The sequence below is a fragment of the Poecilia latipinna genome, unplaced genomic scaffold (genome assembly GCF_001443285.1).
Source record: "Poecilia latipinna isolate Pla-1442-1.1 unplaced genomic scaffold, P_latipinna-1.0 Scaffold951, whole genome shotgun sequence".
Lineage (NCBI taxonomy): Eukaryota > Metazoa > Chordata > Actinopteri > Cyprinodontiformes > Poeciliidae > Poecilia > Poecilia latipinna.
Genome location: NW_015113567.1, coordinates 465671 through 489773, shown reverse-complemented (window position 1 = coordinate 489773; position 24103 = coordinate 465671). Strand labels below are relative to the sequence as shown.

General features: G+C 42.7%; 3 protein-coding genes across 14 annotated transcripts in view; 2 read left to right on the top strand and 1 right to left on the bottom strand.

The window, feature by feature from the left end:
- Positions 1–3842, top strand: part of syvn1 (synovial apoptosis inhibitor 1, synoviolin) — a 14931-nt gene extending 11089 nt beyond the window's left edge. For 2 of the 4 annotated variants that reach the window (XM_015049554.1, XM_015049553.1), the window contains exons 12-16: positions 335–487; positions 589–744; positions 841–1024; positions 1150–1253; positions 2621–3842. In XM_015049554.1, the coding sequence (XP_014905040.1) occupies positions 335–487; positions 589–744; positions 841–1024; positions 1150–1253; positions 2621–2832 (809 nt within the window). In that variant the 3' untranslated portion in view covers positions 2833–3842. Of the gene's footprint in view, positions 1–334; positions 488–588; positions 745–840; positions 1025–1149; positions 1254–2136; positions 2220–2620 lie in introns of all 4 variants that reach the window. The other 2 variants (XR_001427066.1, XM_015049555.1) reach the window with 2 other exon arrangements.
- Positions 3843–5684: 1842 nt separating this feature from the next.
- On the bottom strand, positions 5685–11575 carry gpr137 (G protein-coupled receptor 137). Of its 2 annotated transcripts, none has more exons than XM_015049556.1 (8): positions 11486–11575; positions 8421–8947; positions 8303–8340; positions 7977–8217; positions 7203–7352; positions 6974–7099; positions 6779–6897; positions 5685–6212 (listed from the first exon to the last, which is right to left on the bottom strand). In XM_015049556.1, the coding sequence occupies exons 2-8, from the start codon at positions 8805–8807 to the stop codon at positions 6116–6118; spliced, it is 1158 nt and encodes a 385-aa protein (XP_014905042.1). In that variant the 5' UTR covers positions 8808–8947; positions 11486–11575; the 3' UTR covers positions 5685–6115. The 2 variants fall into 2 exon arrangements, with proteins under 2 accessions (XP_014905042.1, XP_014905043.1); XM_015049557.1 differs by having other exon boundaries at positions 8421–8876.
- Positions 11451–22390, top strand: pld7 (phospholipase D family, member 7). Of its 8 annotated transcripts, none has more exons than XM_015049545.1 (13): positions 12496–12923; positions 13518–13616; positions 16132–16282; positions 16313–17124; positions 17648–17820; positions 17924–18104; positions 18242–18356; positions 18448–18575; positions 19958–20161; positions 20259–20398; positions 20482–20647; positions 20739–20838; positions 22071–22390. In XM_015049545.1, exons 1-13 carry the CDS (start codon positions 12825–12827, stop codon positions 22283–22285), a joined length of 2583 nt encoding a protein of 860 aa, XP_014905031.1. In that variant the 5' UTR covers positions 12496–12824; the 3' UTR covers positions 22286–22390. The 8 variants fall into 8 exon arrangements, with proteins under 8 accessions (XP_014905035.1, XP_014905031.1, XP_014905032.1 ...); XM_015049546.1 differs by having other exon boundaries at positions 16132–16287; positions 16318–17124; XM_015049548.1 differs by having other exon boundaries at positions 16132–16317; positions 16348–17124.
- Positions 22391–24103: the final 1713 nt, after the last annotated feature.

The following is a 24103-nucleotide window of genomic DNA, read 5'->3' as shown; positions in this document are numbered from 1 at the left end:
GTAAATGATATTTGTATTGGATCGGAAACAATCGAGCCGCTTTACCCCGAACGCGGAAGCTGAGGTTCAAAGAGCCCATTACAAAATCAGGTTTCTTTTAAGTCACATTTGATATAGTTAGCATTTTTATAACATAGTTACTTGCTTATGCTATAAAATGGCACTATGTGGCTGGAAAATGCATAGCACTGCCCTTTAAAGAATATTTTATCTTTTAAATTGTCCAAAATGACTACTTTTTTATTTATTACAGTGGAGAAAGCGGTCCCTCTCCTACATTCACCATTTGTTATTCCTTGTTCATTGAATTCCTCTTTCTTTCTCTCTCTTCCAGTCGCTCCCGGCATGCTGCCAGGCTTCCCTCCAGGAGTTTTCCCTTTCTGGGGTCCTTTCCCTGCAGTTCCTCCACCTGCTGCTGCTGCTCCACCTGCAGCTCCTGCTGCAGCTGATGCTCCACCAGGCAGCACGGACACGACGCAGGCTGCTGGTAAAACGCCCCGAACTCTACCTTTAACTATGGTCATTTTAACTCAAGCGATTTAGCTTTTTCTTGATGACATCAATTTGTGATGCGTCCGTCCCCTTTAGGCACCAGCCAGCCCCCTTCTGCTGCTGCAGATGCTGCTACATCATCAGCCGCTGCCGCCGCTCCAGGATCAGCAATCCCAGGATTCCCTTTCTCCTTCCCGCCTCCTCCCTTCCCCGCTGCGCCGTGGCTGCCGATGCCTCCGCCTCCTCCCTTCGGTAAGCTTCCACATCTAGAGACACTTGTTTGAGTGAAAAAAAAAATAGTCTGGTTGTGTTGACGTGGAGCTTATTCCTCTCTCTATCCTCTCCCAGTGTCGTCCATGCCTCCTCCGCCTCCGTCGCTCTCTCGGCTGACGGAGGAGGAACTGAGGGAGCTGGAGGCCGAAGGGAGGAGGGGCCTGGAGGCCAGGCTGCAGTGTCTCCAGAACATCCACACCCTGCTGGACGCCGCCATGCTCAACATCCACCACTACCTCAGCACCGTCGCCACGCTCGCGTAGGTTACGCCCCTCCATCTAAAACGGGTTCGGTCAGGAAAAAGCCTGCAGTCTTGATTTCCCTTTGTAATTTTGAAGAGCCACCATGCGCTGAAACATCACCTCTCTCCTGTTCTCACCTCAGCCCTCCGCGGCCTGAGGGTGGCGCCGCAGAAGCTGGCGGAGCCAATCAGGAGGCAGCGTCCGCTGGCGCAGAGAGTCCCACCACAGAGAGGGACTCGTCCACCTGTATGTAACAAATACAAGTTTCTGATCACAGAAGTTTTCACTTTTTTTTTTTATTTATACAGTTTTGAAAAACCAGCTAAAAGTATTTTCACAGAAGAAGAATCAGTGTTTCATAATTTAGAAAGGATGGTGATGAATTCTGAATCTGGGGTGAAACGTGGGTATGCAACACAAGGGGGCGTACTGATATGACACAGAGTTTTATTAACATACAAGTGTCTTAAAGGGACAGGATTATGTAAAATCAACTTTTTTCTATTAGCTCTACATCATGTTATAATGTCATTCCCTCATCATAAACATACCTCGAACGTTGCCTTGATTCTTTCACTCGTAGCTCCACCTTCTGAGCTGCAGTTTTCTAGTTTCTAAGCTTCCAGGCTTCTGCCTCACAGAGCAGCCCCACTTAGCTCCTTCAGACTAGCCAGGAGCAATTAGCACACCTGTTGGAATCTGCTATGCTCATTATATGATCCATTTCTCTGTGAAATGCTGGTAAAAATGTTGTTAAAAGGCTAATAGAGGAGCCATGTAAATTGTAAATACTCAGGTTAGCTTAAGTTACTAAATGACAGATCACTGCTGTCCTGCAACTGTGCTGCATGTGTGATGTAATAGATTATAGCAAGAAACGTAAAATAACTACTTTGTGATTTTTATTGTTCAACCAAAAATCATATAGATTCTAAAATTTGGCAGTGATGAACTTGAGTTGAAATGTTTTCACCCAATATAACACTACAGCGCTGCTGTTATGTAACCAGATGAGCAGATGCAGCGTCCAGCTAAAGTATATCATTTAACATTAAATTTCAGAGTTTATTTTTTATTTATTTATTTTTTTTTAATGTGGTTTGACTGCTGTACTTTTAAACATACTTAGCACAAAGTTGATGTCATTCAGCTGTGAGGATCGAGAGGAGGACGAGGAGACAGAGAATCAGGACAGGCGGGGGAAGGCAGCAGGTTGGTGTAATGCTAGGCAGACATGTAGGAACAGCCACTGAATCCCAAATGATTCTTTACAATATGTATTTTTAAAGGGTATTAGCAAGATGTGTAAGCTATTAAATAATGCTTGTTTTACCATATGACTTAGCAGAGAACAGGCTTTACCCAGTTGTGAGTTCAAAGAGACGACATGTAACAATTCAGTGCTAACATTCCTCCATAGAGTCCAGGTTGTTTTATCAACCTGGAAATTATTATATGGGAATAATAATTTCTCATTCCTGTAACAGAAAATGCATCGAGGACTGGGTTTGGGGATGTGTATAATGTGTCTGCATGCACAGGAAGCATGGAACTGCGCCCCCTGGTGGAGGAATGGGAGCTCCTTCCTAACCAGGACTGTATTGTGTTTCCAGCTGACCCAGTAGGTGGAGCCACAGTCTCCTCTCAGCCCGCTGACTCCACCTCCTCTGCCTCAGACGCAGAGAGGAAGGAGAACTGGGATGAAGGAGCGGCGGACGACGAGAACGGAGAGCCCAGCGCAGCCGAGCTGAGGCGCCGCCGCCTCCGTAAGCTCGAGACGACGTCTTCGTCGCCGACATCGCCGTCGCCACCTCCCGATAACTGATACGTGACCGGCGAGAAGAGGGGGCGGGGCTTACCGCTCTGAACCAACAGAAACTTTTGAGATAACTTATGGCTGCTTCGGCTCTTCGTCGCCTCTCTCGTCCACACGCTCAGGTTTCCCACAGCAACGAGTCGGACTCGAGCTAAGACGCAACCACTTCTGCGTCTGATGGCGACGGCTCCTCTTCTGTTTTTTTGTTTTTTTTCTCTTTTTTTTTTTTTTTTGATTGGATCAACTCCGGACTGGACTTCTGCCATGCCAACGCTGCAGGAAATGAACTCGGTCAGTCGGCGTTTAGCTCTAGTTTTACCGCATCTTCAGCAGGAAGGCGGTCCTGCTCACCATAGCAACACGTTACGCAACAGGCGGATCATTAACGTATTTCAGCATTTTCAGTTTCAAGTAAAGCCAAACCGCTAACTTCTGCTTTTTATACATGGCCACCGCGCCGACCCTCTCCTTGTTTCCCAGGGTTCTGAGCCCCGTTCCCACTGCTGACACTGTACCATACTGATTTATTGGAAACTGTATATACTGTATAAAGAGTTTTAATAGAATCGTCTGTACATGCTGCGGAATAAAGCAACTGAAGCAGCAGCTGATGCCACAGAGGAACGTGTCGAAGCTCCTGGTTTTAAGGGCCTTTTTCTACAGGTTTTCTGCTGCTGCCATGTGATGTTGTCTTTAATTTGGTTTGGCTGTTTAAATTAAAACTTATGACTGATCAAAAAACAACAACCCCGATTTCTTCACAGAAAGAGCATTATTTTTATTTTGTTGTGATTAAAACAACTTTATTTTAAATTTAGGTTTGTAGTTTCTGGGGAAAACATCAAAGAGTTCCTGTCAACTTTCGACACCAAACAGAAACAAATCTTAGTTAAATTTGCAAGAATATTTTTCTTTACTTGTTCACAACAAACTAAATATGCAATATTTAAATAAACAGATTGTTGTAGAAAATCTGTAGGTCCCAATTAAAGAATCTTGCAAGGTTCTTGTAAAACTTTTCTACATTTGCATTTTTCCTAACTTTGAGTTGTTTTTGTCTGACCTTAGCAACAACAAAGGGACTTGGGTCAATCTGTCTTCATCTGGGTTGCTATTGTTTATTGAATGAAGCCAAATCTCTCCATTAAGTGTCTTGATATTTGAGATCAGATTTACATTAATATGAAGACAAAAAGCATTGGAAATATTTGCCATTTTTATTTGTCATGTGATGGTCTCCATCCAATCTAAGCTTGAGTCACTTCAAGTCTGTTGCACTTGATTTTTTTTATTTTGAAATTAATTCAAAAGTTTTGTTTTAATGGTTATAAGGCTATACTTCTACCTGATTGGTTGTTCGGGAGCGCGCAAAAGCGTTCCACTTTGAGTTGTGATCGGTTGTTACCATGGGGGTAAGCAAATTACCGCAGAGCATGCCTTTGGAACAAGCAGTTCCCCTCCATAACAGGTGGTGGCAGCAGTGTTAATATACTCTCATAATGTAACAAGGCCTTCAAGCAAATATTTGTGATGTGAGTTGCCTCTTTGCACTTACGGCACTGACGTCACATCCGCATGAGCAAATGCGGCTTTCCTGTTTCCGCTCCAGATCAGCTTCTTCAGCCTAAAACTACTGGGGGGAGACGGATAGGCGTCCCTGTGCTATTTCCATGGAATCACATCTGTATTCAGCCTGAAAGAGAGTGTATGGGAACGAGAGAGCAGATCAGAGCCAGACAGCCGAGCAACCGGTCCACGTTATTCCTACGCCCCATGATGCTCTGCGTGAATTATGGGCACGACTTCCGCTGCAAGCCAGAACTGCCAGATAACCACTTCACATTAGGAGAAATAGATTAATTATTCTATAGAAATAAATAATTAATCCCAGGTCTTCAGCCAAAACATCTAGAGCTACATATTTTCCTGGGTAATTTAAAACTTTTTAAATCTAATTTAACTCTGTGTTAAGCCTATTTATCATATATAATATCTGGATTCAGAGGCACCTCCAGGAGTCTTGGGTCCCCTGACAAAAAATTGGATAAAGTAATGCAGGTTCAGACCAAAAACAACCAATCAGAACTAGTAGGAGGGTCTTAGTGCTGTCAACCTCATTCACTCACTGCTAAATGTGCTAATGGCGGTGCAACAACTTATTACAAGAAATCTGTTTATCTGCTGTCATTGGTAGCTATGCTAACTGAACTGAGGATTCACATAAGGCTGCGCAGGCAGCATAGCACAGAGCTGCAGGGAGGATGAGCAGCACCATATGAGATTCTTCATACCATACTGTCACAACATAATGAGTTTTAACACGTATGTGAAATTTTTTTTTATAAAAGTTACATACTGCAGCTTTAATTTCACTTAGAGAACAAGTCAGGAGGGACGTGAATTAGAGCTGCTGCTGAATGACTCATCTATTGTTAAGTGTTGTAAAAGGTACAAGTTAAATATGAATATGTTGGAGTTTTTTTCCCTTAATTCATTAAATGCTAGTGAAAAGGAGGAAAACAGTAGTCTGTAGCTAAGCTAATTATGCTAAATGGTTGATAATCTGCCTACTTGCCTCTCAGAAAAAACTGGGTTATAAATTTGCAATGTCAGACAAAACAGCATTATTGCAAAAGTTCTTTTCAGATGAGATATTAATAAAAATAATTTTTATAATAGATAAATAAATTAAAACATCCAATCAAACATGAACTCAGACAGGAGTAAAAAACAAAACATAAAACAAAAAACACCTAAACAAACATGAGTTATTGCCCCAGAAACAAGCTACAATGTTAAGGATGGAAATAAGAAACATAAAATCCCACTGTCAGCAATAATAAAACTTCTTCACACAGTAGTAAATATCCTTTGTATTTTAATCAGTTTCAGATGCATCACATTGTATTTAATAAATGCCACTTTTCAAAGCAGTTCTCCATGTTTAGTAGTTACCAACTAAGCTGATTTGAGTCCATCCAGGAATGTAATATGAAGTGTCAGTTTAGCTCCGATATTCACAGTGAGTAAGCAAATAAATAAACAATGCTTAGTTTGACCCTCATGGAGTTTACCAGGAGGTTCCACCAAAAATGTTCCCTTTAAGCTGAGAAAGAGTCAATATATCTAAATAATAATAATAATAATAATACAAGGTGCATCTTCGTAGCTTTCCTGAGGTTTTTCAGTGCAATTTCAACCACAGAGTGGGCGGTACTGCTGGGCGGTTCTCGTCCCCCTGAGGTCGTTGTCTAGGTGAGGTAAAAATTCGACAGCGAATGAGGGTTTGGCTTCAGTTCTGAGGGGTGGAGTAGAACGAGTGGTGCTGGTGACTATGGTCTGCAGGGTTGTTGGCAAACAGGAGTGGCGCAGTCTCCGATCCGTACCAGCTGGAAGTACGAAAAAACCCCACAAAAAAAGATGACTTCAAGCTCACACAATGTGATGAGTTACAGCAAAGTAAACTAGCATTTAGGTTAGGAATCCAAACTTCGACCGAAATTATTACACAAACATCTAATATTTGTCTTTTAATTGTTTAAAATAAAATAAAAAACTGATCAAATGGTCCCAAAAAGGAATGTATGCTCTAATAACAATAAAAAGAGATTATAAAGCTGTTAGTGATTTTGTCAGTTCACTCCTTTGTTGTGATTTGAAGGGCTCCCTCCCTCGGGGGCGCCAGAGCTCACATATCTGTTTTCCCATGCAAACATGCATACAGAGTTTTCTTAAATCTCCAGTTTGATGGGAGTTTTTATAAATAATCATTTTTATTGATATCAAGCAGCGTTTTTGTGCGGATGGAAGGCTAAAACGCAAAAAAAAAAAAAATATTCGTTTTCCCAGATATCCGGCTACGGATAACTGAGTTCGTGGTTCTAAAGTGAGCAAATACATTTAATTAAAAACAAAGACAGAAAAAGCTTCTACTGTGCGTTTATATTGGTATCACCTCTGGTTCTGAGTGGGGCTGCGATCCCACGGAGCCGGTATTTCATCATCGCTGCCTTCAGGGTCATCGAAGAAGTACGGACGAGGCAGAACCCTGTTGTTGATGTCCAAGCTGCTGGTCTGTGGAAAACGGACGTGTGAGGACTGGGAACAAGACAAACGGAAAAGACTGTGGGTCTGGAGAGCAGAGATCAACCTCCTGAGCGGGCCAGCGGACTCTGAAGAAGAGGATGAGGAGGCTGGTAGGGAGCAGCTCCCAGATGAAGAGGATGGCACCGAACGCCAGGTAGCCTCTGTCGCCGAGTTCACTCTGCAGGTCAGCCTGAAAATACAGGGTGTTTTTTTTTTGTTTGTTTTTTAAACAACTTATCCAACAGCTTGATGACTCGGAGGGGATAATGCTCCATTGGGAAGCAGGAACCCACCTGGTCAGAGACATTGTACCAGTCGTAGTCGAAGGACTCCACCTTGTAGTTCTGGGAGAGGAAGAGGACGGTCAGGTTGTAGCAGGCCCGGCTGAAGAACAGGAAGATGACCACGGCTCCCAGAGCTGCCGTGCGGCACACCGTGGTTCCCTGGTGACAGGAAACGCATCACTCACCGCTCCCGTTAACGCAGAAAAAAAACAAAAAAAAAACAGAAAAACACTACCACCTCCCAGGAACACAACTTGTACCATCGCTGGAAGGTAAACACCAATCCGTACTCCGACACTCACCGGTTCTAACCAAACTCTGAGCTAATCAGAGACACTGAAGGCATCCAGGGTTCCTTCAGACGATCATATCAAAGTTCTGTTCATCACTTCACAGACCTCAGGCAGGTTTAGACACGGTTTACAACGCAGAAATACAAAGTTAGTACGAGAAATTAGAGCAGATAGACATTTCTACTGAGGTCTGGATTTAAATATGGATAACTGGAAAAAAAACAGAGACCGGATGGTGGGAGGGATGGAAAAAAAGGAAGGATAGATAAAAGTAAGGAAAGAAGAAATGATTAGGTGAATTAAAGAAGGAAGGATGTGTCAAAAGATGGATAGAAAGAGGGAAGAAAGGAAGTAATGAAGCAAAAATGGATGAATAAGAGGAAAGATGGAAAAAGGAAGGAAAGACCGATGGTTGGATGACTGCATGAAAGGCTAAATGGACACATGGATTGATGAATGGATGGACAGACAGACAGACAGGTGTCTGTACCTTGCTCATGAGGTATGGGCTGAAGGAGCGCGGCTGCCTGGTGAGCAGCAGCAGCGTGGCGGCCAGCAGCACGGCCTCCATGATGAACAGCAGGTCGTTAACGATCACTCTGACCAACACCAGCTTCCAGGTCCGCTTGCCTTTCTCTCCGCTGCTGCCTCGCTCCCCCAGAGCGGCGCACGTCACGTTGATGCAAAGGAAGATCACACTCATGGCTGCGTAGGCGCACCGGGCCACCCATCTGACAATTACACACACACAGGTTGCTGACCAGGCTGTAGCGACACAGTACAACACGAGCCATTCCAGTGGAAGGTTGTTCTTACAGCTTCGTGTCTGAGGCTGCGCTGATCTTCAGGAAAACCTGCGGAGCAGCAACACAACAAAAACCTTTCAACAAAACCGAAGTCATGTCATTGCCCACAATCCTCCCCCAAAACTGACCTGGGTGAAGTAGAGGTTGATGAGGCTGAAGGTGAAGAACTGCAGACACACAGGGGAGCAGTAGAGCAGCCAGAAGGCGGCGGTGGGCAGGTGGTTGGCCTGGGCCGTGTTGTGGAAGTAGAAGGAGAAGAGCGTGGTGCGCAGGCCGGCCCAGAGCAGGCACAGGAACAGGAACAGGCTCTGGTAGCTCCAGCGCTTGTGCTTATAGACGAACAGCAGCCACAGCTGCACGTACACCACCAGGAACAGGGACCCGTACAGGGCGATGTACAGGGCGGTGAAGCCCAGCTGGACGGACGGGGCCACGGCCGGACGCAGCGGCGTTGGGGGCGACGAGGAGAAGTTGGAGTTTGGAGGAGGGGAAGCGGCGGTGACCGGAGCCTCCATCGGAGCGGCGGAGGAATCACTGAGCGGCCATCGTCAACGCGGGACTTCTGGAGCCTTCACACCGAGGATCTGGTGGAGTGGGGGACACATCCACGGGGGTGGGGGAGGGGTCAGCAGATGACCAGAAAAGAGTCGGGATGCTACAGAGCCCGTATGGTGACATGGAGAAGAAAGAAAAAAGTTGTAATTAAGTCGTTCTCACAAGTTATTAAGTCGTGGCCACAATTTTATTTTTTTCCTCCAATGTCACCAAACGGGACCCGGATCCACTCCAGATTCAGAGACTGTTGTGTGTTCGGGTGTGAAGCAGTTAATCGCTGCTCCCACCTGGACGGAAAACTTTCCTACACATTTCATGCGCCTTACTCGCAACAAACTGCAAACCACATTTCTTCTCTTTCATTCCACCAGGGAGGCATCTATCCAATAAGAGATCGGTAATCGCTTATTCTGCCAACTACTCTGACCATTAATAGACTAATTGCATAAAATATTTGGCATGTTTTGCAGATTTTTCATTCAGCCACTTAAGCCATTTTAAACAATATTAGAAATACATTCAATATCCTCATAAAGAAAAACTCAGTTCCTTTTTGAATGAGAAAATAAACATTTTGTTGCCTAGAAGTCAATGACAGCATTTCTTTAGTGAACGTCTGATTATTTGTAGCAAAGGTTGCATCTGAAGCAAAATAAATAAATAAATAAAATAGATAGCCCTTTCTGCTTGACTTAACATCAACACAATGTTGGACAAATCTGGTGATTATTTTTCAGATTAACAGATTAATACCTGGATGGCAAAAGGTGCATAATAGGAGTTTCTCTTTTTGCAAAATTTGAGCCAGGTGAAGCTAAAACTTTGATACTTGAGGAGCTCTGGGTTGAACATAATTATAGAAAAAGTTTTATTGTTTTTTTTTTATTTTACATGTAAAAATGTGTTTTTTGTTTTGTTTTTTTGTACAGTTTTTGGCTTAACATGTCATTCTTTCAGTAAATGTTAACAATCGATTACTAAATTAGTTGACGATTATTTCAGTCATCGATGCATCACAATTAATCATGCAAGCCCCACATTCAACAATCACGTCTCGCCAAACTTTCTGTAAAGGTCACATTAGTGGAGTGGAACTATATATATAAATTTTTTTAATAGGTTTTGTTTAGTTTTTTTTTCTGTGTTGATTACCACTCCCACCTGAGTTGTGGATGTCCGAGTTGCCATGGAGCAATGGACTGCTTCTCTGATTAATCACTACAGGTGAACAGTCATGTTTTCTGCAATTGTGCAGTATTCTTTCCAGAGCAGGGTCTCTTTTTTTCTCTCCCTCTCTCGCACTCACACACAAACAAAATCTAAGAGCTGAAGAAAATGATAAGGGAACAAATGACGTTGCTGAAATGTGAGATTGCCCTGTGCAAACCTCCATGACATGCAGCCAGGGAGATCAGATAGTGTATCAGGCCCAGAGGAGGAACTGGGCATTTTTGTCAAGGAAAAACAACACAATGTAAACACTGTCCCGTCCCGACTGAGGATAAGTAGTAAACAGCTGAATGTGATGGCTGTTTGCACAATCAGATTGTGAAGAATCCTCAATATGGACCTGGGTGAGTACAAAACAAAAAACAAGAACAACAAAACACTACAGTGTTTACTGTATGTTTACTGGAAAATCTCCAGGTGAAAACATTAAAACAGAAGGAATGAAGAGCATGTAGAAGCAAGTCAGCACCTTTAAAATCAATCTCAAATCATGTTGTTTACACTTTTTTTGTTGTTATTGTTTGTTTGTTTTTTTGCTCTCAATATAAATTCCAATGTTTGTCTATGCCAGGGGTGTCAAACTCCAGTCCTCAAGGGCCGCTGTCCTGCAGTTTTTAGATGTGCCAAAGGTGCAAAACACTGGAATGAAATGGCTTGATTGCCTCCTTCTTGTGTAGATCAGTTCTCCACATCCTTGCTGATGACCTAATTATTCTATTCAGGTGTGGTGCAGCAGAGGCACATCTAAATGTTTCCGGGCAGTGGGCCCTCCAGGACTGGAGTTTCACAGTTGTGGTCTATGAAATGCGACATAAACGATGTAGAACACATGATTATTTCCTCCATCAATGGCAAAGATCAGAGTAGAAGAGGTCCACCGGGGTAGAAAATTAAATATATATATATCTGCTGTAAATGCACTCATTTGGCAGCAGGTGTATTTCTGAAGCGTTTTGTCTTTTAATGACATTTTTTATGATAATCTTAGTTATAATAAACAAACATTTACTGTATGATTACATACAGTATGTTCTCTCTCACTAATCGCACAATAACATCAATGCAGCAGACGCTGGTTGTTTCAGTTTCAACAAACTGGATTATATAACACTTCATAAATCTGTGTTTGACTATATTAAAGTTTAATGTATTATACATTTAACAAGTGAGACACCCCTCGGTGAATTGCTGCAACCTTTGAGACCCATATGACCCGATCCGACTGCCTTTACTTTGTGTTTTATTTCATAAACAACCCGACTGCTCCGTTCAAGGTACCGAACCTCAACTGAAGCTAACCGCAAACACCTACGTCTCTGCGCTTCCGCCCGCCAGTCACGCCAGGCTAAGTCTCGTAAAAACAATCCTAGTTTCACCTGTAGATAATGAATTGACGACAATAACAGACCTTTTCGCCTCAGGTGAACATGGAGCTGAAGGATGAGCAGCCGACTGAAGACGGTAATCCCTTCTTTCCGTGTGTAACGTCTGAGAGGCGGAGCCTTTGTAACAGCGCACCGGCGCGTCCGCCATATTGTGAGAGGTGAACTCGCGTCGAGGAACGAGGAGGGTTTGTTTGGAAAAGGAAAGTAGGTTCCTGCCATTCAAAGTGACTCCATTGTTTTATCCAAAAATAAGTGCTAATGATTACGTTTATCTGCTTTTGATAACTTTTAAGTACAATTTTTTTTTTACATTTTAGAACCAATGCTGATGATCATAACAAACAATATGTCTGTCAATCAAAGTAAGACGTAACCACCAATAAAACTTAACTAAAATATGCTCCACTAGATTTTATTAACCATGATTCAACTGCATTTAACTGAGCTATTCTATTTGATCAAAAAAAGTAAGTGAAATCAGGCTTATTTATATGGCAGCATGGGGAATCCAAAGTGCTTTGAAAAGGCAAAGGAAAGACGGAAACGTTCAGAATTTTATTTAAAAAGAGTTTAATATGCCTCAAACTTCAGAATATTGTAGAAAAACAGACATTAAAATACATATCATAAAGGAATAAAAGAAAAAATAAAATGTTATGACAAAATACATATCAAATCAAAATTAATAATATTTAATTTCAAGGCATTTTTCTATTCGATCAAGGACATTGTACAAAAAACAAGCAATATATACAGAACAAACAAGGATTCTGAACAATGTAATAAATAGGATAACATTTAACAATTAGAAAATAAAGGGATTTATAAATAAAAAAAGCAATTCTGAAGTGGTGCATTTATAGGTTGATAGTGATTTAATATTACAGATATAATTGGGAGTGTGCTTCAAAGATAGGAACTGAGAATTAAATATAGGTTATTTATATAAATATAGATTATACATATATTTTTTGTTTAGATAAATGTTTCAGGTTTAAAATACCACTCACAATATGGCGGGGCGTTCCCAACTGACGTCCGTGCGTCAACTACTCTTCTGTTCCAACCGCCAATCAGCGTTGACAGGAAATCGCGGTTACTTCAAGTTGTTGTTTATGTATCTCCGTGAAGGACGACCCATTCAAATCCCACATGTTATCTTCAGACCACTACTGACTGCTGTATTTATAGAAAGCCCGGCAGGTTCTCTTAATAACGTTACCTCTGAAGACCGCTGCTTTGGCATTTGTTTTGCCGCCGTTGGCTCCTTCTCATTACTGGCTACTGTTGACGTTCCGCTCCAACCGTTAACGCGACTTCGTTCCACAAATCTGCTTGCTACATTATTAAAACCGCTGCAGGATGCCGATGGTGCTACGGTCCAGACGGTCGAATCGGGTCGAGTTAGAGCCAACGCCGAGGCGGAGGTCGACACGCCCGCGTCTGAATCGGCATTATGAGGTGGGTACTTTTATTACTCAGTCTTTCCGCCTCCTCTTCCTCCGCCGCTCCTGCTTGCTGAGAACTACAAAAAAGGAGGACGGCCACGTAGCTCGCTCGTTAGCGTCAACGGCAGCAGCAGCGACGTTTATAGCAAACTACTTTGTCTTTTCTTTCTTTAAAAGGGGTTACGTTTGTAGCCCTAGTGCCAACTGCTTTAATTCTCACCTCAGAACTTATTTGCCGTTTTCGTATTAGTTTATTTAAAGCAGTTAGCTTAAGTTAACTGTACGGAGCTAACCATAGCTGCACCTTAAAGGGGGGGACCCCCCTTCTTCTTCCCTGCTACAGCCTAAAACTTAATACAACATAACCCGTACACTACAGCATTATGGTAAGTTTTTTCGTAATTTAATGAGTAATTTTCACTTTAGAAGCTTAAACTGCTTTTTTTTTTCCTTCTCAATATTACTAACTTATATTACTGCCGTAGCTTTAAATACAGCCAGCAGCAGTCTGTCAGTATCATCCCGTGGACGGCATGTACAGCATATTTAGTGTCGTTCGGAAGTGCTGCACCCCATTAGCTGATTATAACCAATCCGTTTCTGTCAGGAGGCTGATGAGTCGGAGCCTGAGGCCATCCCGAGCCGAGTGATGGAGAGACATGAGGCAGAGCTGGAGGAGGAAGCTGCTGAGGAGACAGACCAACGGGTAAGAGGTCCATCACTGAAGAATTAAACGATTCACTCTTTGGTCTGTTATGACAAAACACACCAGTATCTGCTGTGGCTCCCTGCAGCAGATGCTGGTCATTAACAGGAAATGTCATAAGGCAGCGGAAGTGTCCTTACCTATAACCTAGTTAAATATTAAACTAAAGTATTGTTGGGGGGTTTTTTCTAGGAAAAACTTGCAAATAATATTTCATTAGACCAGAATGTTCTTAAAGGGCCGGTGATGCCAGAATATGCTAATAAAACTCATAATAAAAAAAGAGACTGTTAAAAATATTAATAAATATCTCTCTGCATTATTGCTACTTAAAATGTAATAATATTGAATGAACTGATTAGTCCCTCCAAGAACTAGCAGTAATCAGCTAGCCGCCATGCTATCAGGAAGTTTTCATTCAGTAACTCAGGATCGTTTATTGTAATGGAACCTGTATTTGCCTTTGAATGTTAAGTTTTATACTTGAATTTTTTGGCAATGTTGAGGTTTTATTTTGACTCTTTGCATTATTTAGCCTCTTCAGAGGCTTCATATGTTTTCAGTCTGTTGAAGATAGTATCACCGATAGCAGTACAATTTGCACAATGTCTGTTTTGATTTTTTTTTTCTTGAAAAAAGTTATTAAAAACAACCTTTTGTCTATATTAAGGTGAATTCATGGTTCCTTTTTCCACATAATGTAACCGGTAGTGCTTATGATTAAAAAAATAATAATTATGTGATCAGTATCGGTGATCGGCCCTCCTGGGTGATCGGAATCAGCAGGAAAAAACCTGATTGGCACATCTCTACTGTTTTCCTTTCACTCAATTTTCCATTAACATGCTCAGATATGGAACAACTATTGCTTTTTGTAATTGGTATTTTGCAATTTACTGATCAGAAAAACTGTATTTCTCTGCATTTCCATTATCTGTAAGCCATAATCCTCAAAACAAACACACACATAAACACAATGTATTGCTTTGTGTCAGTTTAATCTGTATGAGTTTTAATTTTTCAAACAAATGATTGAAATGAACTTGTCACTGATACTTGTAGTATTTAAAGGCTGAACATTTCTTTAATACTTAAGCTAGTAGAAGCAGAACTGTGTTAATCGCACAGAACTGTATTGTGTGATTAACCTTCTCCCATTGGCTCCTTTCTCCCTTTTGAACCGTGAAGACCGACTCTTTGTTGTGGAAGCTCAGTGTTTGCTCGGTTTTCAAGTTTGTTTTGCTTCCCGTCAGATCTCAGCGGGTCAGGCTCTCACCTGCTGGATGACTTCAATGAGGAGGGTTTTTACCAGCTCTGAACCAGAGGAAGGTTAACTCTAAAAACACTTTTACTACAGCAGGAAATGTAGACTTTGTTTGGCATTAATGGAGTAAACTCAAAGTTAGCGGTGGGTGGACGATTTTCTGATTCCACTTAGAGCTGCAAACACGTCTATTTAAAACATGCAGTGCTGAAATTTGTTTTTGTACCTTAGCATTTGTAATGCAGTGCTGCCTCAGGCATTACTCTTTTTTCACTTTTCTTTGAAAGAGAGACTCTTTAAAGGGTGTTTTTGATGTCATTGTTGAATCTGATTGGAGGACTGTACTTCAACGTCTGACTGTTTTAAGGTAAAGATAAAACAGTAAAGGTGGTTTCAAAGTGCTGCATTAATATTATCATTATCTAGTAGTATGGATAATACATTTTGGCTCAAAGTGTGGTTAATTGAACAGAATATTAAGACGTAAGATGGATAATTCACTATTTAGGTCAGTAAAAGCGTTCACCTGTAATCATCTCATTATAACCTTGAAGCAAACAAAGTACTGTTTGAACATAGTTGAACAAACTTTTCTACAATTTCAAAATTATATAAATGACAAAAGCAAAATCTTTTCTTGTCACATTAATTTCTTGAAGAGTTTACCATCCAGTAAAATTTGTTATTGTGACGGGCCTATATATAATATTGTTTCTTTCTTACTGCTTAATGTTTTTTATTTACTGGAGGTGGAAAAGCCTGTTTTTAACTTTTTTTAGACTATTTATATTCCGCTCAAAGAGAAGTTTCCAACTATCTCTCCAGCAGGAGTAAAGATGTAAGTGCAGCTCTGAAATAACTTGAAATGTGACCTCACACTGCCGATGCCCTGAAGGAACAGTGTGTTACGGTTGCCATGGAGCCTCCTGCATATTTATGAAATGTTAACTGCAGAAGCAGAGCAGGTGGAGCTCCGAGTCTGTGAAGAACTTTGAATGAATTGATCCTGTAGTCACGGTGGTGTCATGTGAGCAAACAAACACTCGCAGGCTGCGGTGGGCCAGTTGATGCAGCTAATTTGAATGGGTGGGTGTGTGTGTGTACCAGTCATTTCTGTGCTACAGGAAGGTAACACACTGAGCCAAACTTTGAACGACTGCTGTTGTTGATGTTTCGTAGATCTTAGTGTCTTACCGTGGTGATATTCAGATTCAGAGCTTTGCAGTCAAACAATGCGTCTGTCTTTCTCAGGATCTGAAGGGTTGCCGGGTTGTTCTGGATCCCCTCCACATAGATGAAAGGACCCAGAGAAAAGAAACAGAGGAGAAAGAAGATATGAATCGAAAAGGTGGGAAACCAGTCTCCCGAATTCCCACTTACCAGAAGCGACCGGGCAGCGGAAGTCAGGCCGCCGAGCGACCGGGCAGCGGAAGTCAGGCCGCCGAGCGACCGGGCAGCGGAAGTCAGGCCGCCGAGCGACCGGGCAGCGGAAGTCAGACCACCGATCCTCCCTCTCCCAGAAAAGACTCCCCTGTTCACGTAGTGCAACCTTCTGTCAAAGCCGGAAGTGCGAGCGTGGAAACTTTAAAGTCCAAACTCCCCGAGGTTGGAGAATCAGCGCTGCCTCCTCCATCCGTCCGTGTTCCCAGCTTTATCACGACCTCAATATCCAGCAGTGTGGAACATGCTGCCGCAGCAGATCACACCTCTGCGATCGCCGCCCCGAAAACAAAGAATATCGCAGAGCCTGCTCAGGGTGTCATGATTGCCAGCCCCAGACCTCCTCTCAGGCCAGAGCAAGACATGAACAAACGCTCCAAAACTAAAGTGGGTAGCACACCAGAAGGACTTCTGAGTTCCCTCCTGCAGGAGAGCGTCCTCAGCCAGAAGCCAGAGGAAAAACGCCCGGGGATGACCCTCTCCGCCTGCGGAGACACGGAGAAATCTGAAGAGCAGGTTGACGTCGCCGTGGTCGAGCACACGGAGTTCATTATGGAAGAAGAACCGCCTTGGGAGCCGGTGAAAGCGAACGAATCCCAGAGCAGCCGATCGTCTTCGGAAGCCGACCTGGCGACCGAAAGATCAGAGGCTAACGATTCAGAGGATGTCGAGGAACATCAGGAACCGCTCGAAGGCCAAACAAAGCTTCCAGATTCTGAAGTAGAAGAACCCTGTATGGATGACTCCGCCTCTTATGTGGAACCAAGAAAACCACCTAGTGAGAAGACCACCCAGTCCACTAAGGTGAGTTCCACTATCCTTCATAAAGACGCGCAGGGTGCAACAATTAGAGCTTTTAAAGCACCGTTAGCATTTTATATTGGCGTCTAGGATTACACAGACAGTCTCTTCTTGTTGAGACAATACACAACCTTACCTTAACCCTAAAATTTCCAAATCCAGCATCTTCCATGACAAGACAGACGTAGAACTCTGCTGTACTCTGAGTCTTTCTTGCTCTCTCAACATGTGGTTAAAAAAACCCAACAACTTAATTTAACCAGTGTATTCAACTATAAGATTTTCTTTACTTGGCAACAACTTCCACAATGAAGAACGTTGCCATCGCCTGCATTTACAGATTGGGAAAAGATCTAATTTTTAGAGATCAGATTTAAGTCCGTCTATCAATGTTTTCATGGCCGTGTGAACTTCTTCAGTCATACTTGAAGGAATCTGGCCACACCCTGCCGTCAGAGCTGTGGAATGCAGGACGGTTGCACACCGTGTCGAGTTTGAGTCATGTGCGTCTGTCTTTGTTTGACAGAGGTCGATGTGCTCCGCTGTTTCTCTCCTCCTCTTGCTGCTGGTGGGAGGGCTCGGCCTGCACGTCTGGCTCTACGGGCTTCCCACGTCCGTGGCTCAGTTAGCGGCGCAGCTGGAGCTGCACCGGCTGGAGGGCATCGGCTTGGTGCCGGAGCACTGTAGCTCAGACTGCCGGCAAGTATTATCAGAAAAGGGGTTCACCCGACAGAGGTTGAACCCCTCTGACGGATGCAAATGAAGTGAAAGCTGACCCAGAATGTCCCTCTGTGCTGTGCAGAGTGCAGCTGGTGGAGAGCATCCCCGTCGGCCTGTACCCGTCCTCCTCGTCGCCCGGGCCGACCATCGCAGACAACTGGCTTCGTCTGCTGGACAAGGCCAAAAGCTCGGTCCACATCGCTGCGTTTTACTTCACGCTGCGGGATAGCGACGTCCAATCAGACAACCCCTCAGACTCCCAGGTGAAACAAGTGGGGGGCCAAAACATTTTGAATGTGTTGAGACTTTTATTTTGCAGTGACGTTGCACCACTATAAATTACACGCAAAGGAAACCCTGAAGGTTTTTTTTTATACTTTTGTGTTTCTGCGTTGTGCAGGGGAGAAAAGTCTTCGAGCGGCTCAAGAAACTTGAATCCAGAGGCGTGAAACTCCAGGTTGCTGTCAACGCCCCTCAAACCTCAAAGCAGGACACAGCAGAACTGAGCGCAGCAGGTAGGAACCCCAATCATGTTCCGGCTACAGCGCCATGTTGGCGTTTCAGAGCTGTGGTCTTAACGACGATCCGCCATGTTGTCTCCGGAAGGTGCACAGGTCAGAGAGGTGAACCTGAGCGCCGTGACCGGAGGCATCGTTCACACCAAGCTCTGGGTCGTGGACCAGAAGCATTTCTACCTGGGCAGCGCTAACATGGACTGGCGTTCTCTCAGTCAGGTACAGCAGCACGGAGATTTAGAGCCTCACCTCCAGATGGTGCTGCAGGAGAAATGTGTCAAAAGAATTTTACCTAATGTAGGGAAGTTTCCCATCCTTTGGTTGAAACGTAATTCGGTGGGCTGATCATTCAGCTGATTCATTAGTATCCATACCCTTTTAACTCTGCAGTAGAAATGCACAGCACACTTTTATTTTCAAAACAAACAGAAAATAACTTGTTTTCTTCCTCTTTAGAACAATGTGCTGTTGTGTACGGAAGCCCATTTCTGCCACAAAAGAGAAACAATAAAAGCCCAAGAGAAAGTCATAATTTCAAGTTTTACAATACTAATTATGAAAATAAGTAATATTATTGAGTGTTAATTTCAAAATTACAAGAATAAAAGTCATAATATCAAGTTTTATTGTCATAATTACTATAAGTAATTTATTAGAGTAAAGGTTATAATAAAAGTAAATCAATAATTTTAATAAAAGTCATATTAGAATTATTAGAATAAATCATAGCAAAAGTTAGAATTTTGAGTTTTAAAGTCACAGCTACAAGAAAAAGTCATAATTGAGATAGAAAGTCAAAAGTTATTTAAATTTTTAAAGTCATAATTATGATATATAAAATCAAAAGTGAGATTCAAAGTCACACTATCTATCTAAGGAGGCTCGTCCCTGAGAAAGCCCACATATCACAATCGTAAAATTCTGACTGGGAAAGAGGAAATTATGTCTTGGTATCTCAAAATTATAAATTTATAACTCCAAAAATGGGCTTCCAAAAAAATAAAAAAATAAGTCTGGTTGTAACGGGACAAAACGTGGGGAAATGTCAAAATGTATGAAAACTTTAGCTTGTCTAAAAGCGACCATCGGTGGGAGGTTTTATCTAATTTCATCATGTTGTGTAAACTTTAGACTGTTATGTTTAATAAGTTATTTTCAATAAGAGTCAACTCCACTGCGTTGCTTTAAGACCTTCAGAAGAGTAGAAAGACAACACATAGGTAATATTATTTCTGCATAAAGAAAATAGATCAAATCGATCCAGATTTTCCTTCCTCCTCTCTCTGTGACCTTTGCCCTGTTCAGTAGTAATATGCGCTGCTGTGATCCAGAAGCCTAAAAAGTACAATGGCATGTCAAAGAGTTTGTGATGTTAATATTGCACACAATGAGAACGAATCATAACTTCCTGAAAGTAAAAAAAAAAAAAAAAAGACTAACACAGATGTGTTTGCAATGTATTGTGCATATTTGTCCTAGGTCTAGGATTATGGTATGGGTTAGGCTGTAGAAATTAATGGAAGTCAATGTGAAGTCCCCACAAGTGATGAAAGCACGACTGTGTGTGTGTGTGTGTGTGTGTGTGTGTGTGTGTGTGACAGGAGAAAGAGGTGGGCCTGTCAGTGGAGGACTGCAGCTGCCTGGCTCAGGACGCCTTTCGGATCTTTGGGGTGTACTGGGCTGTCGGGGGGTCCCAGAGCGGCTCCCTCCCTCCGTTCTGGCCCGCCCGTCTGTCCGCTCTGTCCAGCGCCGACAAACCTCTGGACCTAAACTTTAATGGAGTCCCTGCTCAGGTCTACCTGTCTGTGAGTCCACCGCTCGTCTCGTTTCTTATCAGCTTCTATGTTCCCAGAAGCAAAAACCTTTGTGGGTTTTTCTTTTTTTTCCTCCGTCTCCCTGCAGAGCGCGCCACCGTCCATCTCTGCCAGAGGGCGCTCCGACGATCTGTCCACCATCCTGTCTGTCATCGACGACGCCCGGAGGTTCATCCACATATCGGTCATGGACTATCTCCCTCTGTCTCAGTACACAGAGCCACTACAGTACGTCCAGCCGGTTGATTAAACACACAAAACTTTTCTTTTCTTTCCTTCTTTTTAACTTTCTTTTTGTCTCAATCCTGCAGGTTCTGGCCCGCCATCGACTCCAGGCTGCGCGCCGCAGCGTGCACCAGAGGGGTGCAGGTCAGACTGATGGTCAGCTGCTGGGAGCACTCGCCGGCCTCCATGTTCATCTTCCTGCAGTCCCTGCTGGTGCTCAGCAGGCCTCCACTCCAATGCAACATTGATGTGGTAAGATTATTATCAGCTCCGTAGCCAAAACCAGAACAATTACTGAAGATGATAAAAACAAAAGTGACTTTAATCTTGTTTCTGTTTGCAGAAAATCTTTACGGTGCCGTCAACTGAGGAGCAGATGAAGATCCCCTTCGCACGTGTCAATCACGCCAAATACATGGTGACGGACAGAGTGCTCTATATAGGTATGCTGCACAGAATTATGACTTTATGTTTAAGGTGGATCAACGGGTTCTCTGATTAAGAACAGCTAAAGAGTGTTGCATTTACATTCTGCCGGGAAGCAGAGCACTAAGCTTTGGCATACTTCATCCGAAGCCAAAGTGACACAAATTGTTAGGTGGTCTCAGGTCATTTTGGCAAAGACCTTTCATATGACGGAAACTCCCGATTTCTTTCCCTCCGTGTACATCACTGTCCCGCATCGTCTGTTTGGCTTTTTTAACGTCTACGACGGAGCATAACAAGAAGAGTACATTCCTGCCAAAAAATAGAAAATTAAGGAAACTTCAGAGTTTGAAAGGTGGACATTTTTTAGAAAAAAAGATGGAAATTTTTAAATGTCGGAAGTTGCACATTTTTGATGTTTGAAACTCAAAATTTCCAAAACTGGATGATGATGATAAACAATGATAAACTTTTGAACCTCAGTTTTTTTCTAGAAAATGTTACACTTTTAAAACTGAAGTTTCCTTGGTTTTTCTAGAAAAAAAAACGACCAAAAAATACCCCACCTCATCTTGGCACAAAAACCTTTTCTCAAAAAACTTGGGGTTTTCTGAAATTTGCACTTTCCCATTTAGCAAAAACCCAGCTACTGTTCTTCAACTGCTGTTTTTCCATTAAATGAAAAACACAATTAAAATCACGTAAATAAGTTTGTTCGCACGATAAGTCAGTGTTTCTCAACCCTGGTCCTCACCGCCCCCCTGCTCTGCATGTTTTAGATGTGCCTCTATTCCAGAACAGCTGATTCAAATGATTGCATGACCATTAAGTACTGCAGAAGGCTGTTAATCACCCAGAGATACAATTCAGGTGTGTAGCAGAAGGGAAAAACCTAAAACATGCAGCACAGGGGGGCGGTGAGGACCAGGGTTGAGAAACACTGTCATAAGTCATTAAAAGTCATGCCATATCATTATCCTCCCACCACTTCCTGTTGTCTTTGAGATGCAAAAAGTGTTTCCATTTCTGTGTTGTGAAATATGCCAAAAAAAAAAAAAAACTCATCCTAGCACAAAAACTTATCAGAAATGTTTTGTTTTTACTTTCCAAACTTTGTGTTTCCGTATAGCACATTGTTTTTCATAATTCTAATTTGCACAATTTACACAGCCAATAGAAACACGGCTGATCCGTGTTTTGAAACTTCAGATGAAGTACATCGTTGTCTGAAACCTGTTTCTGTTCTCAGGCACGTCCAACTGGTCTCAGAACTACTTCACGCACACGGCTGGCGTGGGCCTGGTGGTGAACCAGACCGGCTCGGCCGTAAAGCAGGGCCAGCAGACGCTGCAGAGCCAGGCGGAGCGGCTCTTCCTCCGGGACTGGGACTCCGACTACACCAGCCAGCTCCGTGTGGACGACCTGGACGTCTGTCCCCATAGACGGGGCTTTGCCCACCGGTGAAGCACGACGCCTTTTAACACGAGCACTCCACTGGCTCTCGCCACTTGAACTTTCCTCTAAAATATACGGATTTGGTTTGCTTCCGACCAAACAGCTGGATTTTAATGCTGCCTCTTGTGTTTTCATTGCTACTGGCTGCTGGCCTATTCTGTATATAGTTGCTATTTCTCCTGTTCCAGAACTAGTTGTATTTAACACTCTCTATTCGTCTTATGGGTTGAGGTGCAAGGGAAGCCACTTTGCACGATTAACATCTGGAGCTTTTTTTGTAAATATTCGCTTAAAAAAAAAGCCATTATGCCAAGGTTAAACGAGCTAATGCAGGAAGACTACATCTTTCCAAAGAGGTGTATGCACCAAAGCATTGTTTACACTGCAGAAGCTATCAACTTTAATGTGTGTAATTGTAACTATCGTTTTTTGAAAAGATGCTGTAAATTTTCCTTTTCAAACACCTTACCCAAAGAGAGAAGTCCAGACTGAACGTGCACTACACGAGAGCCTTAAATCAGATGAGTTTTTTGCCTTGAACGAAGGGCGGCCATCTGTTTCATTGTGTTGGTCATCGCCGCACCGTTTCCTCCATCAGCACATTGGCAACATTTACTATTGTAGGGCTGACATCCACTTCCTGTCATCAGCAGACACATGGGTCGAGCCGTTGAAATATCAAACAAAGGGAACCTCCTGGTGTCGCCTGGAACATTCAGAGAGCAATTTGTCGAATGTTTCCTTCAAAATAAATTCTGCCCCAACAAGTTGGTCATCTTTGAATGATTGTTTTTTTTTTTTTCATCCAGTTTTTAAATATCTTCCAATGAAAAACAAATGTTTTAATGCAGGGTTTTATGCAGTCATTAAAAGTATATTTGTGTAAAGTTTCTCCTTAAAGATTTTCTGCTCCCACCAGCTACAGCAAAGTTCCTCAAAGCCTGATGTAGCCAATCTGCATCAGACCATCATGTTGCCACCTTCATGTTGGTGGATAGTGGCTCTTTGCTAGCACTCCAAAGTCATAACCTTTTGCAGTCGTAGATGTTTACGATTTTTTTTCTTGAAATCTGGGTGTGGTGTGTTGCTTTTTGAGATCGTTTAGCCTACTCCATGTCTGTTTAAGCGATTCCTTTTTCTATTGGCAGTGTGTGGCATGTGAAACTGAACCATAAAAAACATTAACAGGATGACCTATTGTATTTTCACACAAAGGCAGGTTGGTTTTCTTTTTTTTTTTTTTTAACTTAATCTATGATTTGTATTTGCTTAGGTTACCATTAGCTGATGCTCACATTAGTTTGGACTGAAACTCAAGTGTGCCCAATATAAAGCCAACAAAACGGGAAAGTACGTTTTCAGTACAGTGTACAAAAGATCAAACATTTGCGTAACGTGGCCGCTAGATGTCACTGTTGCACACGAAACTGTTTTAACAAGTTCCTCGTCTGATCAGACATAATATTCATGGCCCGAATACAGTTTTAATATTGGACATTTGCACTGGTAAACAGTTGTAAAATTGCGTAATATACAACTTCAACATTTTTTAAAATACAAAGAACTAGGGAGCGTTGCATAGCACTGTGGTTGTAGCGGGCGGCCGGAGATCCAGTCCCGTCTGCGGCTCTTTTACTGCATCTTTTAGGCCGTTAGTTCCGGGAAAAAAAAATAAAACAAGGATCAGATGGATAGTGTAGAGTTCCTATAATCCACATACGCCCAAAAATATACACAGGTTATTTATATATATATATGTTATTGGAATCATTGTTCTGATGGAACCCCCAATCTTCCTCAAGAGGAATGATCTTCAGATGCAGACAA